The sequence below is a fragment of the Diospyros lotus genome, chromosome 14 (assembly GCF_014633365.1).
Source record: "Diospyros lotus cultivar Yz01 chromosome 14, ASM1463336v1, whole genome shotgun sequence".
In the NCBI taxonomy this organism is placed as follows: Eukaryota; Viridiplantae; Streptophyta; class Magnoliopsida; order Ericales; family Ebenaceae; genus Diospyros; species Diospyros lotus.
The window spans coordinates 5,227,906-5,244,612 of NC_068351.1; the positions used below are offsets into that span (position 1 = coordinate 5,227,906).

The following is a 16,707-nucleotide window of genomic DNA, read 5'->3' on the forward strand; positions in this document are numbered from 1 at the left end:
AAAACAATTGCCTCAGTTATGGTGAAAGTTTATCCAGTTTTAATCGATCCTATCTGATCCTCTTCCTCCTTTCTCACTCTCTTTTGCTATATAAACCCATAATCAAAATTGTCCTTATCATAATGTTTTGAAAACACTAAAAAATTGCGTGTAAGCTATTTAAATTAATCAAATGGATAACTTTAAAAAAATAGACAATATTTAAGTTTTGAGAAAGTTCTTAAGTAATAAAACTAAAAAGGTAATAAATCTCAAGAGATAATAACGAAAAATAGTAATTAAGAACTATCGAAACAACTATCTCATTTATGGTGAAAGTTTATCTAGTTTTAATCAATCATATCTGATCCTCTTCCTCTTTTCTCTCTCTCTCTCTTTCGCTATATAAACCCATGATTAGAGTCCTCATTATTATAATTTCTTGAAAACATTAAAAAATTGCGTGTAAGCTATTTAAATTAATCAAATGGGTAACTTTAAAAAAATAACCAATATTTAAGTTTTGAGAAAGTTTTTAAGTAGTAAAACTAAAAGGTAATAAATCTCAAGAGATAATAAGGAAAAATAGTAATTAAGAACTACCAAAACAATTGTCCCGATTATGGTGACAGTTTATCCAATTTTAATCAATCTTATCTAGCTCTGATCCTCTTCCTCCTTTCTCTCTCTTTCTCTATATAAATCTATAATTAAAATTCTCCTTATTATAATTTTTGAAAACACTAAAAAATTGCGTGTAAACTATTTAAATTAATCAAATGGGTAACTTTAAAAAAAAAATAGCCAGCATTTAAGTTTTGAGAAAGTTTTTAAGTAATAAAATTAAAAGGTAATAAATCTCAGGAAATAATAAAGGGAAATAGTAATTAAGAACTATCAAAACAACTACCCGGTTATGGTGAAAGTTTATCCAGTTTTAACTGATCCTGATCCTCTTCCAGCTTTCTCTCTCTCTTTCACTATATAAACCCATGATCAGAGTCCTCCATTGCTTCAAACTCAACCCTCTCCCCTCAATATCTCTCCATAGATATACATGCATATATATAAACCCTAGTTCTCCTGCACTTGCGTTGCATTGTCTCTTTTTCTCTTTTCTTTCTTTCAGCCCCTGAATTCAATGGAGGGCCCCAAGTTTCTCTGGGTATTATTAGGGTTGGTGTTTTACAGTCTGATACTCAAGAATGGCGTTGAAGTTGAAGCGTCCCACAAGGTTTATAAGCAGTACCAGAATGTTCCTGCTGTCGAGGTGAAGCAAATTCACAGAACTGGCTTTCACTTTCAACCCAGAAAGCACTGGATGAATGGTATGTATGTACATATATATATATATATAACGTTTGTATATATTTATTTATTTTATTGAGACTTGTATATATGTTTTGGTAATCCGTCGGAGCCAGTTAAAATATGTGTGGCTTGTTTCATGGAGTGATGATCGATCGGAGATCAAACTTATCATTTGGTGATGCCAACGATTTCGAAGGTTCAGAAGGAAAATGAAAAGAATGTGTGGCTTTGTTAGCTAGAAATCTAAGTTCTCAGAAGCAATTTCTTTTTCGTTTTGATTTTTTTCACCTCATATATATTTATATATATATATTTAAATTTTAATTTTTTTAAAGTTTTTGCTAACTAGTAATTTGATATTCAAATCACTATGAATATGGGAAAGATGGGTATATTATGAATTCAACGCACGTAATTATCGCCATATACATATATAGAGAGATATCTTATCCATTCTCTATCCCTGGTTGCCAATTCAATCAAATTTTTTTTTTTTTGCTTTAATTGAATAATATTGGCAAAAAAAAAAGAAATATAAATTAATCATAAATCTCTTTTAACAATATGTAAATTTTTGTGTTGGCTTTTTTAATTAATTTTTGTTAAGTAATAACTTGTGCATGTTGGCTTATTGTGGCTTTGCAATTAGGATTGTCTTATCTTGTTAGTTTTTTTTTTTTTCTTATTATTTGCTATGTGTCTTGTCTTGTTAGTTGCTTGTAGCTTGTGTATTTAGGTCCTTCTTGTTTTCGAAATGTGATATTTTTCCTTGAACTTAGATCTTTTATGGGTTGTTTTATCCATCTCAACGCACGTGTTTTTTTTTTGTTTTTAAATATTATAAACATATTATTTCTTGAATAAAAAAAGCTATAAATATGTTACTCTTATTAGGTCTGATATAATATATATCTTCATTATGAATCATGCATAAAAATTAAGAACCAACTGTATTTGACTTCAGATTATCCTTTATCCATATCTATAGTTGTTCTGCATGTAACCCTAACAAGCAAAAATCCCATATATGCATCCATTTCCAAGTATATATATATATATATATAGGACTTTCCTAAATGACTACAATCTATCCAGATAGAAAGCTATTTAATGCTTGTTTTATAATATTTCAATGATATTTAATAAAATAAAAGACAATTTTAATCTTATAAAAAATTCGAAAGTTGTGACTGAAAAGAGTATTGTTGTTAAATAAAATGATAAATGATATAATTATCCTAACATCAATAATTGAAATGACAAAAAAAAATAATTCTATCTGAATAAATTCTATCCAAATAGATTTATTGATATATATATATGTATATACATATAGAAACATTATATTTCATAAATAGCATGCAATTAATTGAGATAATAAGATAGTAAAACCTTATAAATTAATCAATGTGGCTGTGATAGTAACAGTTCTCTAATTAGGATTCGCGAGTAGAAACCTGCATGAATGAAGATTTGATTAGGGGAATTGAGGCTGCCTCTGTGAAGAGCTCCTCCCCACTCAACTAACTCTCTTTTAGGCGGTGACCACCTAACTAATTAAATCCATCGTTGCCTAGCTCTGTTTCCCAAGGGCCATTAATTAGTTGTATAAATGAATTTGCACATTGAACAAAGATTAAGTCAAAGAAAAGAATAGTATACAAACTAACTGCATATTTTTATGGACTTTACTAAATAGTTGGAATGTATCCAGATAGAAACCCATTTAAGATTTGTTTTATATTATTTTATGATATTTTAATAATATTTAACAAACCAAAAAGATAATTTTAATCTTATAAAAAAAATTTAAAAATTGTGATCGAAAAAAATATTGTTGGTAAATAAAATGATAAATGATATAATTATTCCATCATCAATAATTGAAATGATAAAAAAAAGACAATTTTATCTGAAGAGGTTATATTCAAATAAATTTATTGTATTTTTATACTTGAAAAGGATGTATCTGAAAAAAGGGAGGAAACGAGAATAAAACTTATTAAGTTTATTGCAGAAAGAATAGCATTAAATTGGGTTTCAACAAAAAGGTGGCTAACTACTTGCCAGAAACTGGAAAGTGAAACCCAGGAGCAACCTCGCGATGGTCTTTTTCATGGCCTCGGGCTCTCTCTCTTTTGAGATTGGAGTTTGGGATTCTTTTGACATTGTTTCTGGGAATTTTCTCTCCACTGTCTCTGCTACCAAGAGGCGGTGGTGGTGGTGGTATTAGTATGCTTTCCGATTGAAAATCTTCCTTAATTTTAATTTTTTTTGGGTTTACGTGTCTAATGAATTTTTCAATTCAAAACATAGTGATTATGAGAAAATAATAATAATAAAAAGCCAATATGTACAGATCATTGATTACGTCCATCGTATCTTTGCTTGCCACTGTGCATTAAAGGCTGCCATTTCCCATATTCGTCAACTCACAACTTACTGACTTTTTCTGTCTCTTCGTTTTTGCAAACGGTGAACTTTGGGCTGCCTGCCTGCCTGCCTGCCTGTGATACATACCAACAACAGATCCAAATGGTGAGTTGAGTTTTCAATCTTGAAGCCTTTATTAACATTCATTGCAATAAAGGAGCCCTGATTATTATTATTATTATTATTATTATAGTTAAAAGTATTGTTTTCTGCTGAATATGTGGACAGGGCCGATGTATTACAATGGATTCTACCATCTATTTTACCAGTACAATCCTAAGGGCGCAGTATGGGGCAACATTGTCTGGGCTCATTCAATATCCATGGACCTGATCAACTGGGCCTCACTGGAGCCCGCAATCTACCCATCAAAGCCCTTCGATCAATACGGGTGTTGGTCCGGGTCGGCCACAATCTTACCCGGCAACAAGCCCATCATACTCTATACTGGCGTCATTGACGGGAAAAAGACCCAGGTCCAGAACTACGCGGTGCCTGCCAACTTGTCGGACCCGTACCTCAGGGAATGGGTCAAGCCCGATAACAACCCGCTGGTGCTGGCGGGCATCGGCATGAACGGGACCGCCTTTCGAGATCCGACCACCGCGTGGCGGACCCAGGACGGGCACTGGCGGATAGTGGTGGGTGGCAAGAGGAGGGATAGAGGGGTGGCTTACTTGTATCGGAGCAAGGATTTCTTGAAATGGACCCGGGCCCATCACCCGCTACACACTTCGGCCCACACGGGAATGTGGGAATGCCCGGATTTTTATCCGGTATCAATGGATAGTGAAAACGGGGTGGATACCTCAGTGACAGAAGGAAACATTAAGCACGTGTTAAAAGTGAGCCTGGATGTTACGAGGTACGAGTACTACACTCTTGGAACGTATGACTGTCAAAAAGACCAATATGTCCCTGACAAAACTTGCACTGATGGTTGGACTGGGTTGAGATACGACTATGGAAATTTTTATGCTTCCAAGACATTTTTTGATCCCGGCAAGAATAGAAGGATCTTGTGGGGTTGGGCCAACGAGTCTGATTCAGCAGATGAGGATACTCGTAAAGGGTGGGCTGGGATTCAGGTAACATTTTCTATAACATGCCTTTAAATGCGAATAATTTCACTATCTTTTTTAGGTGCTGACATCTGTCTGTCTGTTTGTTTTGTTAAAGGCGATTCCGAGAAAGGTCTGGCTTGATACGTGCGGGAAACAACTGATGCAATGGCCGATTGAAGAAGTAGAGACTCTGAGAACGGGCCAAGTTCGCCTGAGGGATCAGTTGATCCATACGGGGGATGTTGTTGAGGTTAAAGGGATCACAGCTGCACAGGTTTGTACATTATTCTACTGATGTGGTATCATAATCACATTGAATATTAGACAGAAGAAAATAATGAGGTATTTTGGTGCAGGCTGATGTTGAAGTCATGTTTTCATTCTCGAGCTTGGAGAGGGCCGAGCCGTTTGACCCGAGCTGGGGTCAGATGGATGCCCAGCAGCTTTGCAGCCTCAAGGGCTCGACTGTGCGGGGTGGGGTTGGCCCATTTGGGCTTCTAACGTTAGCTTCTCAGCACCTTGAAGAGTACACTCCTGTCTTCTTCAGAGTTTTCAAGGCCAAACACAAGCACGTGGTTCTCATGTGCTCTGATGCATCCAGGTTTGTTAAATTCTATTGTTCTTTGAATACATCGTCATCGATGCATTTGGCTGACTGCATTGGTCCGAGGGGTTAATTGACCATACCCCATCTGTTTTTGCGGTGCATCGGTCTTGGATTTATTATCTAACCCCAATACGTTGGGTGGGCAGTTCCTCTTTGGAGAAAGGGCTGTACAAGCCATCATTTGCAGGTTTTGTGAACGTAGATTTGACCGATCGGAAGAAGCTGTCTCTCAGGACTTTGGTGAGGCTTCTTCTTCTTATTCTTCTTCTTCGTCTTAATCTCATAGTGAGTCATGGCGGGTGAATGTGAACTGTTTGTTATGGGTGTGCCAGATTGATCAATCGGTGGTGGAGAGCTTTGGGGCAGGAGGAAGAACGTGCATTACGACAAGGGTTTACCCAACACTGGCAGTGATGGACAAGGCGCATCTCTATGCATTTAACAATGGCACCCAGGCCGTTACTATCGACTACTTGAATGCTTGGAGCATGGATAAACCTGTAATCAATTAGCTAAAAGAAGGCAAACGCTTCTACTAGTAGTTAGCTAGGGTTTGTTTTTTGTTTTCATTTTGGGAAACTTTCCAAGTTTCCTGTGTGGAACTATAAGAACCACGAGAGGCAGAGTTGGTTCTTTGGCCCAAGTGACGGTTCTATGAGATTATTATTATTATTATTATGGGTATATTTCATTAAATATGAGCATTGTTCTACATGGCAGCCTAAATTTTTACTTTTATACTTACGTTTTTTTTTTATATATAATTAATTGATTTTTTTGTTATTTTAATTATATTTATAAATTTATATTTTGTAATTAATTTAATTATTATATTTCAATTTTTTTATATAATAATCCAAACTTACATTTTTAAATCCATTTAATTATTATATTTTGACTTTATTTTTTTTGTATTGCAACATAAACTTTTTATTGTTTAACAAAGAATTTGAGTTATCATGCAAAAAAAAAATTAAGTACTAGAATATAATCAAAATAGCTAAAAATTTAAATGATCACAAAAAAAAAAAAAAAAATACAAGTATATAAATATAAATTTAGCCGTGGTATATCGTGTGTAATACGCATGCATGGAAAAGCTATACACGTCTACCTTAGTTTACAAGAAGGTTTATTTGGTAGGGATGTTAAATTCCAAGGCATATTCCAAGGTTTTTTTTAACAGTGAAACTATCTCATATTTAAACTTAAACCTCAGCCGTGCAGACTATGTATCCTAAATTTCATAGCATTCCTCCAATTAAATAGTGTTCGTTCCCCCAAAGCCCAAGTCATCCACTGAGTTTGGTCAACCATATGATACCTTCCGGCGGCATCAACAAGACCCCCTTAAGCACCAACAGACACCAAAGCCTTACGATTATTTATCTTTAGCTGTCAAAAGTAGTCTCCCACGGGGTAATCCATTCAGCCAAGAAAAACAAAAAGACGAACAAAAGCGAATGCTAAAAACCCTTTTTAACATTTAGCTTCCCACAGCAAATCATCTCCAAAGCATCCCTCCAGCTCTAGCGGAAGACGCACAATATGTGAGCCTGTTGTGATCCCATGATTTAACATGCCATGAAATTCCACAATATCAAAAACAAAAAACAAGTAAAGACCAATTACCCGCTCCAAAATGAAGCTTGATTGGACAACAAATCCACAAACCATGATAACAGAATTTAAAATGGCACTAAGTGGAACAACCAAATCCTTCAAATTGATAAATTCATTCCATCTAAAACATTCTCATCTTGGCAAAATGCAACAGTAGGAGTTCCAACATATTATAAGTAGCTTTGTCTAGAAAATGACGCCCAGATTCCACCTCAACACAGAAAAGGCAATACTCTGAAAGTGCTCACTTGATCTTCTTCTTTGGCCTCAGCTGCAACACAATACAAAAACAGTAGCCAAAAAAAAGGAATATCAGCCCATATAACAATTTAGAAAATGATGGTCAAGGAAGCAACTAGTTCAGACCCTCGCACCAAGTTCAAACTTTACATGTATGTTAATTAGTACACACAAGAAAGAGTTGCACATAAAATTTTGAAAACATGACAAGGATATTAATAGTTAATGCACCAATTAAACAGATAAAATAAGCAAAATATTAGAATAGAGACCTGATTGCTATGGCCACACTTCTTTTTCCGGCAGTTCACAGCCCTTGGATGGAGGCGAGCATAACATCTGACAAGGAAAAAGAAAGTAAAAGATAATTACCATCAACAACTAGAAAAAAGATAAAGGTGGATGGAGGGAACAAGTAGGAAAACTGAATATAAAAGGAAAGGGGCCGCAAAGGGAACCCTAGTACCATATATAAGTGTGCAATGCAGCAACTCCAATTCAGGATTCCAAGAAAACTTGAAAACCAACCAATATTTTAGAAGTATAGATTTCTGTTCAGAAACCCAAAAACAAGAACAGAGGCATACAAGCCCATGTATCACATAGCAAGTTTACCCAGTCCAAATCCTCTGCATAAATTTTAACAAAATTCTAATCAACCCAATCTTGTTCCAGACAAACAAGGGCAAAAACGCTAATAGCTAGCACAGTATTTTAAAAAGTACTTTTTCAACATTAATAGCTTGGGTTTTTTTTGTGTGAAGTTCAGTGACTTTAGCTAAGCACAATTAAAGCACACTTAAGTTGCTCTTTTACATGTGCTCCTAAGCACAATAAACCGTGCTTCAGAAATACACTAGGTTTTTGTTTTTAACAAACAATAATGAATGGTTCGATTAGTTTAAATATTTCAGTAGTGTGGTTGCATTCCTGACCTGAAAAAATATATTATCAGATCATAGAAAGATCTAAATAAATCATATATACATTTGTTTTTTTTAAAAAAAAAAAAAAACTCGGCTATTGGAGGTGACATTTGATTCAAGATTGCCCTAAACTAGGGATTAATTATTGATTCCTAATTGTTGTAAATTAGGGATTGTTGATTGATTATAAATCAGGGATTGATTAATTGGGGATTGTTGTAAATCAGGGATGATTTTTTTTTCCTTATTTTTCCAACATCCTCCGAATAAACCGTGTTGATGAAATAGAACAAGTTTTGTTGCCATACTTTTACAAAAAACAAAAGACTCAAACAAATTAAAAAATTAAAAATTAAAAAAAGCCTTAGAATATTCAAATCCTTTCAACTGAGAGCTCAGACCAGTTTGTCTTCCAAGTTCCATCAAGACCAACAGCCGACCAGATTGTATCCATTTATACGTCCCCTGTTGTTTTTGCTATGGTTGCATAAACTTGTAAACGGGTATAAAATATAAATGAAAAGTGGCAACTCATCTTTTGTTATATTTTTTATGCTTATAAAATTTTTTATTCTTTATTTTATTTATAACTGCTTCACTTTGCTTGAGTAAGCACTTTGCTTTATGCTTTACGCTTAAGCCCCACAGGCTTTCAGAGCTTAAGTTGGCTCAGTGCTTTTCGAAACACTGAGCTAGAAGTGTTCATAAAGCATCCAGCCAGATAAAAAAAAATAGGTAATGAGGATACTGGAAGATAACAAGATCTACATGCATTTCAACAAAAGCTTGACAATGCAAAATTCATTACCTACCCACCTCAAGATAAGCATACTAGATAATGGTGCATTCTGTAACACATTTGATATATGATGCCGATTGAAACCAGTATCTAATGAGATAACAACAATAATCACAGCTTTAATCCAATAAATGGCAATTACCTAACACTGTTTTTACTACTGTTTATTTATAACCATATTCTCTGGAAGGCCATTTTAATTACCCATGCCATGTATGAGCATTTCTTAACAAGTTCAATATCTAAAAAGCACCATCAACAAATGGCAATTTACCTAACACTGTTTTTACTACAATGTCTATTTATGGTCCAGAAGGCATACTGTAAGCAAACAAGAAAGTAACATAATATGCAATTCTGTCACTAAAGAATTTTGTACCACCCATGAAAATCAACTGCCAAATAAAATGAACTCAGCTGATAAAGTTGAAGAATGGAATCAATATAGGGAACCACATAGGCCTCGTCAACACTGTTAGCAGTAGAGGCTCAAAAAGTAGTCCCATCAACAAAAGAACCAATAATCAACAAATCTCCAAAAACTATATATGGCAAGGTATATACTATACAACAATAAAGGAATAAAGATCTTAACATCCAACACATTTCCAAGCCTCTAAACCTATGTTCAGACCTCATGTGTGGAAGTAAAAGGGAAGAAAAATAATTAAGGAATTAGCCCAACAAAAATGCCAAAAATCATAGAATGATTTGGAATATAATGACTTCAAACCAACTTACAGAATTAAGGTGTGATGAATAAGTAGATAAATAAATATTAACCAAGCAATCTGATGTTTAAGATTAAATATAAATCCAAATCATATTTGTGCATGAATTTTTGTTGCCAGTAGCAATCAATTAAATTAGCAAATCTTTATTTACACTATGATGGGGCAGTACATCTAAACAAAATTTGGAAGTCATCATATAGATTATTTCTAGTTAACCGTGAGAAAACACATGTGACCATAACAGCCTAAAACGAAGACCAACATGGCTTGTAGGAATTCCTGAGTTGTGGTATCTTGTTACTAAGCTACAAGGATTCCAAGAGATCAACCTAACCATCAGGATGCAGAAATCGATTAAATATAATACTATACGAGCAAAGAGATGCAAACCCAAGAAACACGATATAGTAACCATGCTAGGTTTTGATAAACTGCATTAAAAACATAGAATACTAAATAGAAACTTACTTCCGGCAGATCATCTTGTCCTGGTTGTATTTGCGAGCCAAAGCCATCAATGAAGGCTCTATAATCCCCCCTCTAAGCCTCAGTACAAGATGTAATGTCGACTCTGAATCAAGAAACCAAAATAATTCAACAAAAAAAGACCATAAGCAAAGAAAATACGGTCATCGCTTATCAGATAAAGATGAAATAACCGCCGTACGAATCAACAACCGTAAATATTAAGAAGTTTAAAACCTTAAACCGTAATTCAAATCGTCTAAACTCTATTTTCTATTTCAAAATTTTTCTTTCCCGTCTTCGGAACTCTCCTGTAACCGAAGGCCGCTTTTGGTACAATTTTCCTAGTCCGCTGCCTTGTAAGACTAAAACGATAAACCCATGGTAGAGCACAGTTTCAGAAAACAATTTGCAGAATAAGAACCAAAAAGGCGTTCAGGCCATTAATCAAAGGAATCATCTATCCATGCAAGTAATATAACAGAACAGAAACACACACACACACACACACACACACATATAGAGAGAGAGAGAGAGACCTTTCTGGATATTGTAGTCGGCAAGAGTGCGGCCATCTTCGAGCTGCTTGCCGGCGAAGATCAAACGCTGCTGGTCCGGTGGGATTCCTTTGAAAAACAACATATCACGAATTTTTTTATCATCAACAGCTTGTATCATACTGTGATGTACGTTCGTAGAAAACAAGGAGAGACAGAAAGAGAGATGGAGAGAATAGTCAATTCTGGGGATTTACCTTCTTTGTCTTGGATCTTGGCCTTGACGTTGTCGATTGTATCACTGCTCTCAACTTCTAGGGTAATAGTCTTACCCGTTAGGGTTTTCACGAATATCTGCATCCCTGCCCTGTTGCTCCTCCACTCTCCCTGTCGAAACAAAAAAAATGGATGTCAGGGTCGAGACGGTGGCTTTCATTTGCTTTTATAGGGTGATTTAGGGCTTCATTTCCACGTTAGGGCTTGTTTGGGTAATTTTGGGCTTCCAGGCCCGGGCCCAATGGGTATATTTCTCTATTCATTTAATATATAAATCATAAATAAAAAGACACAAATGTATACATAAAATCAAAAGTAAGTTGACAATTTAAATTTATATATAAAGATAAAAAATAATTTATAAAAACTCATTACGCAACTTGTTATTATTTCTCAAATGTTAAGAATAATTCTTATAATTTTGTTAAATTTAAGAAGTATTTTTTTTTTTTTGTAATTTATCCTAATTAAAAATATTTTATAAAATAATCTTCCAATGAAAATTGTTGTGTTATTTTCTCATTTTAAATGTTCAATATCTTAAATTGAAGTAAAAGATAAAATAATATCCGAACACATGGGTAAACAAAATAATTTGAATATTTACAAATAAAAATAGGAGATAATATAAAAATAAAATTTAAAATTAAACACAAAACATAATAAATAAAGTACTACGCTCAAATTAACCAAAATTTTTAAAAACTTTTAAATCTGAAATAAATAAAAAAAACTTTTAAAAACTTAAGCTGAACATAAGAACAGAACAAAATCAAATTAACCAAAATTTAATAATTCTGACTCGAAAATGAATCCAATTTTATCCAAATCTGAATTGGAATTGTGTCGAGGGAGATAAGCTAAGGTTGTGTTCCTACGGATATTTGGCAAAGCGATGTGACGTGGGGCACATGACGACACAAGTCGCGAAACCAACCAAATTATTCAAATCCAGCAGCTAAACTTCATTTTATTCAAAACCTGTTTCGATTAATTCGCTTCGTACATACATCACCCCCCCATGCATAAGATGTGCGAACTAACATTTGGAAAAACCATTAAACTCAACTCCAATAAGTCTTGAAAGGGGACACATCCCTATATTATACTTCCCGAGCAAGATATTTTTGTAAGGATTACTATATTATAGAAAAATTGTTTTTTACCATTAATACTTTATGTAAAAATGCTTTTAATAAATTTTTTAGATTAAATGTTATTTTCTGTTAAGAAAACCCTTCCCCCATAGATACATATTGTACTGAACGAACCACAACAAATCTAAGAACAAAAAGTAACATCTATTCTTCCAAGGGTGAGGTCTGAAAGCCAGTCCTTGTATACAGATAGATAAATAGCATCAGCGTGACCAATTGAAGGAGAAAGGAAACGGATCAGGCAGTTCATGCTACAAAACAAAGCTAGCAACTTATTCAACCAATTCAAAGAAAATACCAGATATATATCATAGAAACTGAAGGCTAGTAGAGCATTCTTGGCTTTAAAATCCAGCATTTGAGGGAAATCTTCTCATCTTTCACACTTTTTAAGCTCCAAAACATCAAATGTCATATAGAACAATCCCAGACTACAATGTTTTACTTGAAACCAACAAGCAGTAACATGAAAAACTGAACTAAGAATCCCAGCCAAAACTGCAGAGATAAGCGTGAACATAGTCCAATAAATCACAGACGCCGCCCCCTTCTGCCACCCTTTCTGCGAGTGCTGTCGGTGGGAATTGGAGTCACATCCTCTGGAGGAGCGTACAAAACAAATTAGGAAGCGGTCCAAAAAACTGGTAAAATTTCAATCAACTAAAACAAGACATCTGCAACTAATGGCAACACATCAACATCCAATAGCTAAAACAGGTCCTCCTTCAGGAGGAAATATAACAGTGATAATAAAAACTGATACTTAATCAATTAACAAAAATGCAAGAATACACGAATATTTACAGAATTGCATGAAGCAAATGCAGCATGTTCAAGTGCTTCTACAAAAAGTAAGAGCAGAAAGATAAACTCCTACCTATGCGACCAATTTTCATGCCTGAACGAGAAAGAGCTCTAAGTGCAGACTGGGCACCTGGACCAGGGGTCTTGGTCTTGTTACCTCCAGTAGCACGTAGCTTAATATGAAGAGCATTGATGCCAAGCTCCTGAAAGTTATCACTAATAATGGTCAATTAAGTACCTTTGCAGGCAAGCAAACATCCGTGCATAACCAGGGCACATATCAGGTATAGCACATGAACAAACAGTGCAACAGAAACATCTAAATGAGCCGCTGATGAAACTAAGGATAACAAAAAAATTAAGATTATATTCAATTCTACGTTGAGATGAGCCTAGCTAGCAATATTAAGGTTGCTTCTTTGTGACCAGAAATTAAGACCTTGAGTTGTTAAAAGTCTCATTGCCAAAAAGGGGGTTTGGGATGTGAAGGCGGCGGCATCATCAAGCATTAAAGAGTTGCCAAAACAGTCTCTTTGAAAAAAAGAAGACAAAAAAGGAAGAAGAATAATAATGGGTAAGCTGCATAAAAATATGACGCTCCCAAACTCTCGCATAGTAGGAAGCCTTGTGCAACAGGAATGCCCATTTTATATTCATTTCTACTTGGAGTCTCATATTCTGCTAAATAATAGGGCTGCAGCACATGAAATTGAGGAGGAAAAGGCCCAAAACCTTGCATCGTTGTGCAACATCTTGTGCTGCAAGCATGGCTGCATATGGTGAAGATTCATCCCTGTCAGCCTTGACTTTCATACCACCTACACTTGGAGAAAGGGCAAAAGCACATTAAGAAACATAGGATGGGCAACAGGAAGAACGAAGCTTTTGACACACAGCATCATGCCACAGTATTAGCAGCTGAACAGTCTTCTTAAGTTCATAAGACATGGACAATTATGAACATAAAAATAAAAACCCTATAATGTGTCAAAATCTTGAAAAGAAAATGTTAACCCTTCCCCTTCCCTGTCTTCATCTCAGTTGAACAAAGTGATTACAAACAACAGCAGGACCAATTATTCCATTAGTTTCTTAAACCATGATATAACAAGATCATCCAGTAGGTCCCCATTCAGATATCCAACAACTTACCCTCCCAAATGAATATGATGTTTCTTGCAAACCACAAGCTACAAAAGATTTTTCTCCCTTAAGTTTAATTCATTATAGGCATATTTGTTTAACACGACTCTCACCTATTCAGCTATTCTTATATCTAGTTGCATAAAAGAGGATGTTGGAGTTGGACAAATAGTAATTGATTGAACTACATGGTCCTCTATTGTAGGGTAACTCTATCTGATGCGAGTAGGGGGACGGACACTAGTTAGTCCAGGATTGAATGTTTCCTTGGACTAGTACAATGACCAAAATAATGTTACTCCACTGTTCGTAAAATATAAAAACAAGCATGGGGGAGATGGCTAAACAACATGGTGCAGTCCATCTTTTAATAAAGGATGATATACCAATTAGGTAAACAGTGCAGCTTATATACCTATCAATGTGAACATACAAGTCAACATGGAGACTAATGCATTAAACTTATGCAGACTTGCATGGACACAAGTACATAATCATAGATGTATTATAAAACCACCGCCGCATTATTTATGGTATTGCATATACCAAAAAGAATAGCAGGTAATAAAAGTTTCATGAACTTTCAGAGATTATAGAGAATTTACTGGGGAGAACAGGTTAAGAAAATTATAGAGGACACTCAACAAAATTTGAGAACTTTTCAATTCAAGTAACCAGGAAGAGCATTTTTATTATACTGGTCTGGATTCATAATTGAGCAGATCTGTTGAATTCAGTTAAAAAGGGGAGTACAGATTGGTAGCAACAATAAGCTTGTTTCTTTGTGACTTTAGTTACAGGTTAAATGGTGAAAAACAACTCCTTTGCACAAGGGGCAAGGCTGTGTATAAAAACAAACTTCCATCAACCCTCAAAAAGCAGAGAGCCTCCTACAACAAAGACACCCTTTTTGGTTATATTCATTTAAAAATAATGAGTTCACGGTTAATATTAATTAGATTCGCCCAGAAATTCATGTTACAGAAAAATTCGGGATTTGCACAAACAGCACAAGCTGACTGATTCATTTGAATTTCTTCTACCAAGGACTAGATCATGAACTTTATATGGCTCTAACTAGAAAATAAAAAATCCAGACAAGGACAAAAAACAATATCATCAAAAGACACAAAACTGCAACCATCCCCAATCAATCTATTGTTAGGGTTTGTGAATCATACCAGTAATTCGAACAAGGGTTTCTCTTCCAGACAAGTCAGTCACATGCTGCAACACAAACAGTGTTCTGATAGGTGATTAAGCTAAACATTAAATATAGCTAATCAAATTATAAACTTACAATGAATGTGTCATTGAAGGATGCAAAAATGTGAGCTACACCAAACACAATTTCCCCCTCCCGCACATTCGGTCCAAGAGTCACATTCTCCTCCTTGGGTTCCCTCACCTTTCTCCTCGACTGCAAAACCACAACAACAGCAGTAAGAAAACAGGATCCAAGCAATAAAACAATTTGCAAGACGTTTAGGGATTTAATTTTTCACCTTTCCAGGAACAGATAACAACCAAATAAAACACTTTCAGAAAGCATTTTTATTCTTCAGCACAAATCAAGCAGACGAGGAAAACGAAAATTAAAAAAGCTTAATTTTTATACGGTAAACGTAAACCTCCAACAACTAGAGAATCAGATGGACATTACAAAATACTCGAATTTTTACATATATAAACATTTAATACTCCGTAGGATCGTGACATCACTCTAATTCAGAATGATTGGACCAATTTAACAACGAAAAACTTTCTTCCCCCAGAGGATGAAAGCAATAAATAAAAATGCTGGGTTTCAATTCCTTCTTTTGCTACTCGGCAAGCTAACAGAGATCCAATATGCAACTCAACAAACCGTTTTTACGTTCCATCGATTGCACAACGAACTAAACTACCAGATCTATATACGGAGAAAGAGGGGATTACCATGGCTTCGAATTAACGTGAGAGCTCGAGATAGGTGATAATTCTTCTGCCCCCGAAGCACTGGAAAAACCCTAATGGAGCCGGTGAGCAGCGATGGTGTCTATATATATTCCAGCTTTTATAGGCTAGGGTTTCAGCTCAGAACTCCAGATCAACTCAAATACCAAAAATACCCCCGACTCCCTCGTAATATTGTTTGGGTAAATTACCTAGACAGCCCCTAAACATTGCCATTGTCTCACTACACACCCATAATCTAAAAATATTATGCTGTTCCACCCTCAATTATTATCAGAATTCCTGTTTTACCCGTTTATTTATTATATTTCTGCTTGTACGCGGATTATATTTCGTTATCATATACGATATATGAACACTATTGTAGGTTTAGTTATAAGCATTATCATAATATTTGAATATATAATATTTACTTATATCATAGAATATATATATATGTATGCATTTGCATATATAGATATAGATATATATATATTTATGGGATTTGTTAAGCATTCATTATTATGTATTTTAATTCACTTTATTTTCAGTATTAGAACATTTTTATTAACAATATCATATAACTAATATAGATTTACTTAAAAATAAAAGGTAAACTAATTATTATCTCAAAAGTAATAATTAAGATACAATAAATATACTTTATTTTTAAATAATATAAATTTAACATATCTTATTTTTAATTATAAAACA

General features: G+C 34.7%; 3 protein-coding genes across 3 annotated transcripts; 1 reads left to right on the plus strand and 2 right to left on the minus strand.

Annotated features, from left to right (window-relative positions):
- The first annotated feature begins 1,031 nt into the window (after window positions 1-1,031).
- Window positions 1,032-6,047, plus strand: LOC127790472 (beta-fructofuranosidase, insoluble isoenzyme 1-like). Its single transcript, XM_052320000.1, is given in 7 exon segments — window positions 1,032-1,307; window positions 3,820-3,828; window positions 3,952-4,811; window positions 4,903-5,061; window positions 5,144-5,388; window positions 5,541-5,634; window positions 5,727-6,047. Coding segments are annotated over 7 exon segments (1,761 nt in total). The 5' UTR covers window positions 1,032-1,120; the 3' UTR covers window positions 5,934-6,047.
- Window positions 6,048-7,094: 1,047 nt separating this feature from the next.
- On the minus strand, window positions 7,095-11,094 carry LOC127791223 (ubiquitin-60S ribosomal protein L40). The gene is made up of 5 exons (XM_052321077.1): window positions 10,936-11,094; window positions 10,721-10,807; window positions 10,185-10,287; window positions 7,530-7,596; window positions 7,095-7,288 (listed from the first exon to the last, which is right to left on the minus strand). The coding sequence occupies exons 1-5, from the start codon at window positions 11,036-11,038 to the stop codon at window positions 7,262-7,264; spliced, it is 387 nt and encodes a 128-aa protein (XP_052177037.1). The 5' UTR covers window positions 11,039-11,094; the 3' UTR covers window positions 7,095-7,261.
- A 1,301-nt stretch (window positions 11,095-12,395) lies between these two features.
- On the minus strand, window positions 12,396-16,145 carry LOC127791171 (40S ribosomal protein S14). Its single transcript, XM_052321008.1, has 6 exons — window positions 15,997-16,145; window positions 15,359-15,478; window positions 15,240-15,285; window positions 13,648-13,733; window positions 12,989-13,118; window positions 12,396-12,710 (listed from the first exon to the last, which is right to left on the minus strand). Exons 1-6 carry the CDS (start codon window positions 15,997-15,999, stop codon window positions 12,643-12,645), a joined length of 453 nt encoding a protein of 150 aa, XP_052176968.1. The 5' UTR covers window positions 16,000-16,145; the 3' UTR covers window positions 12,396-12,642.
- Window positions 16,146-16,707: the final 562 nt, after the last annotated feature.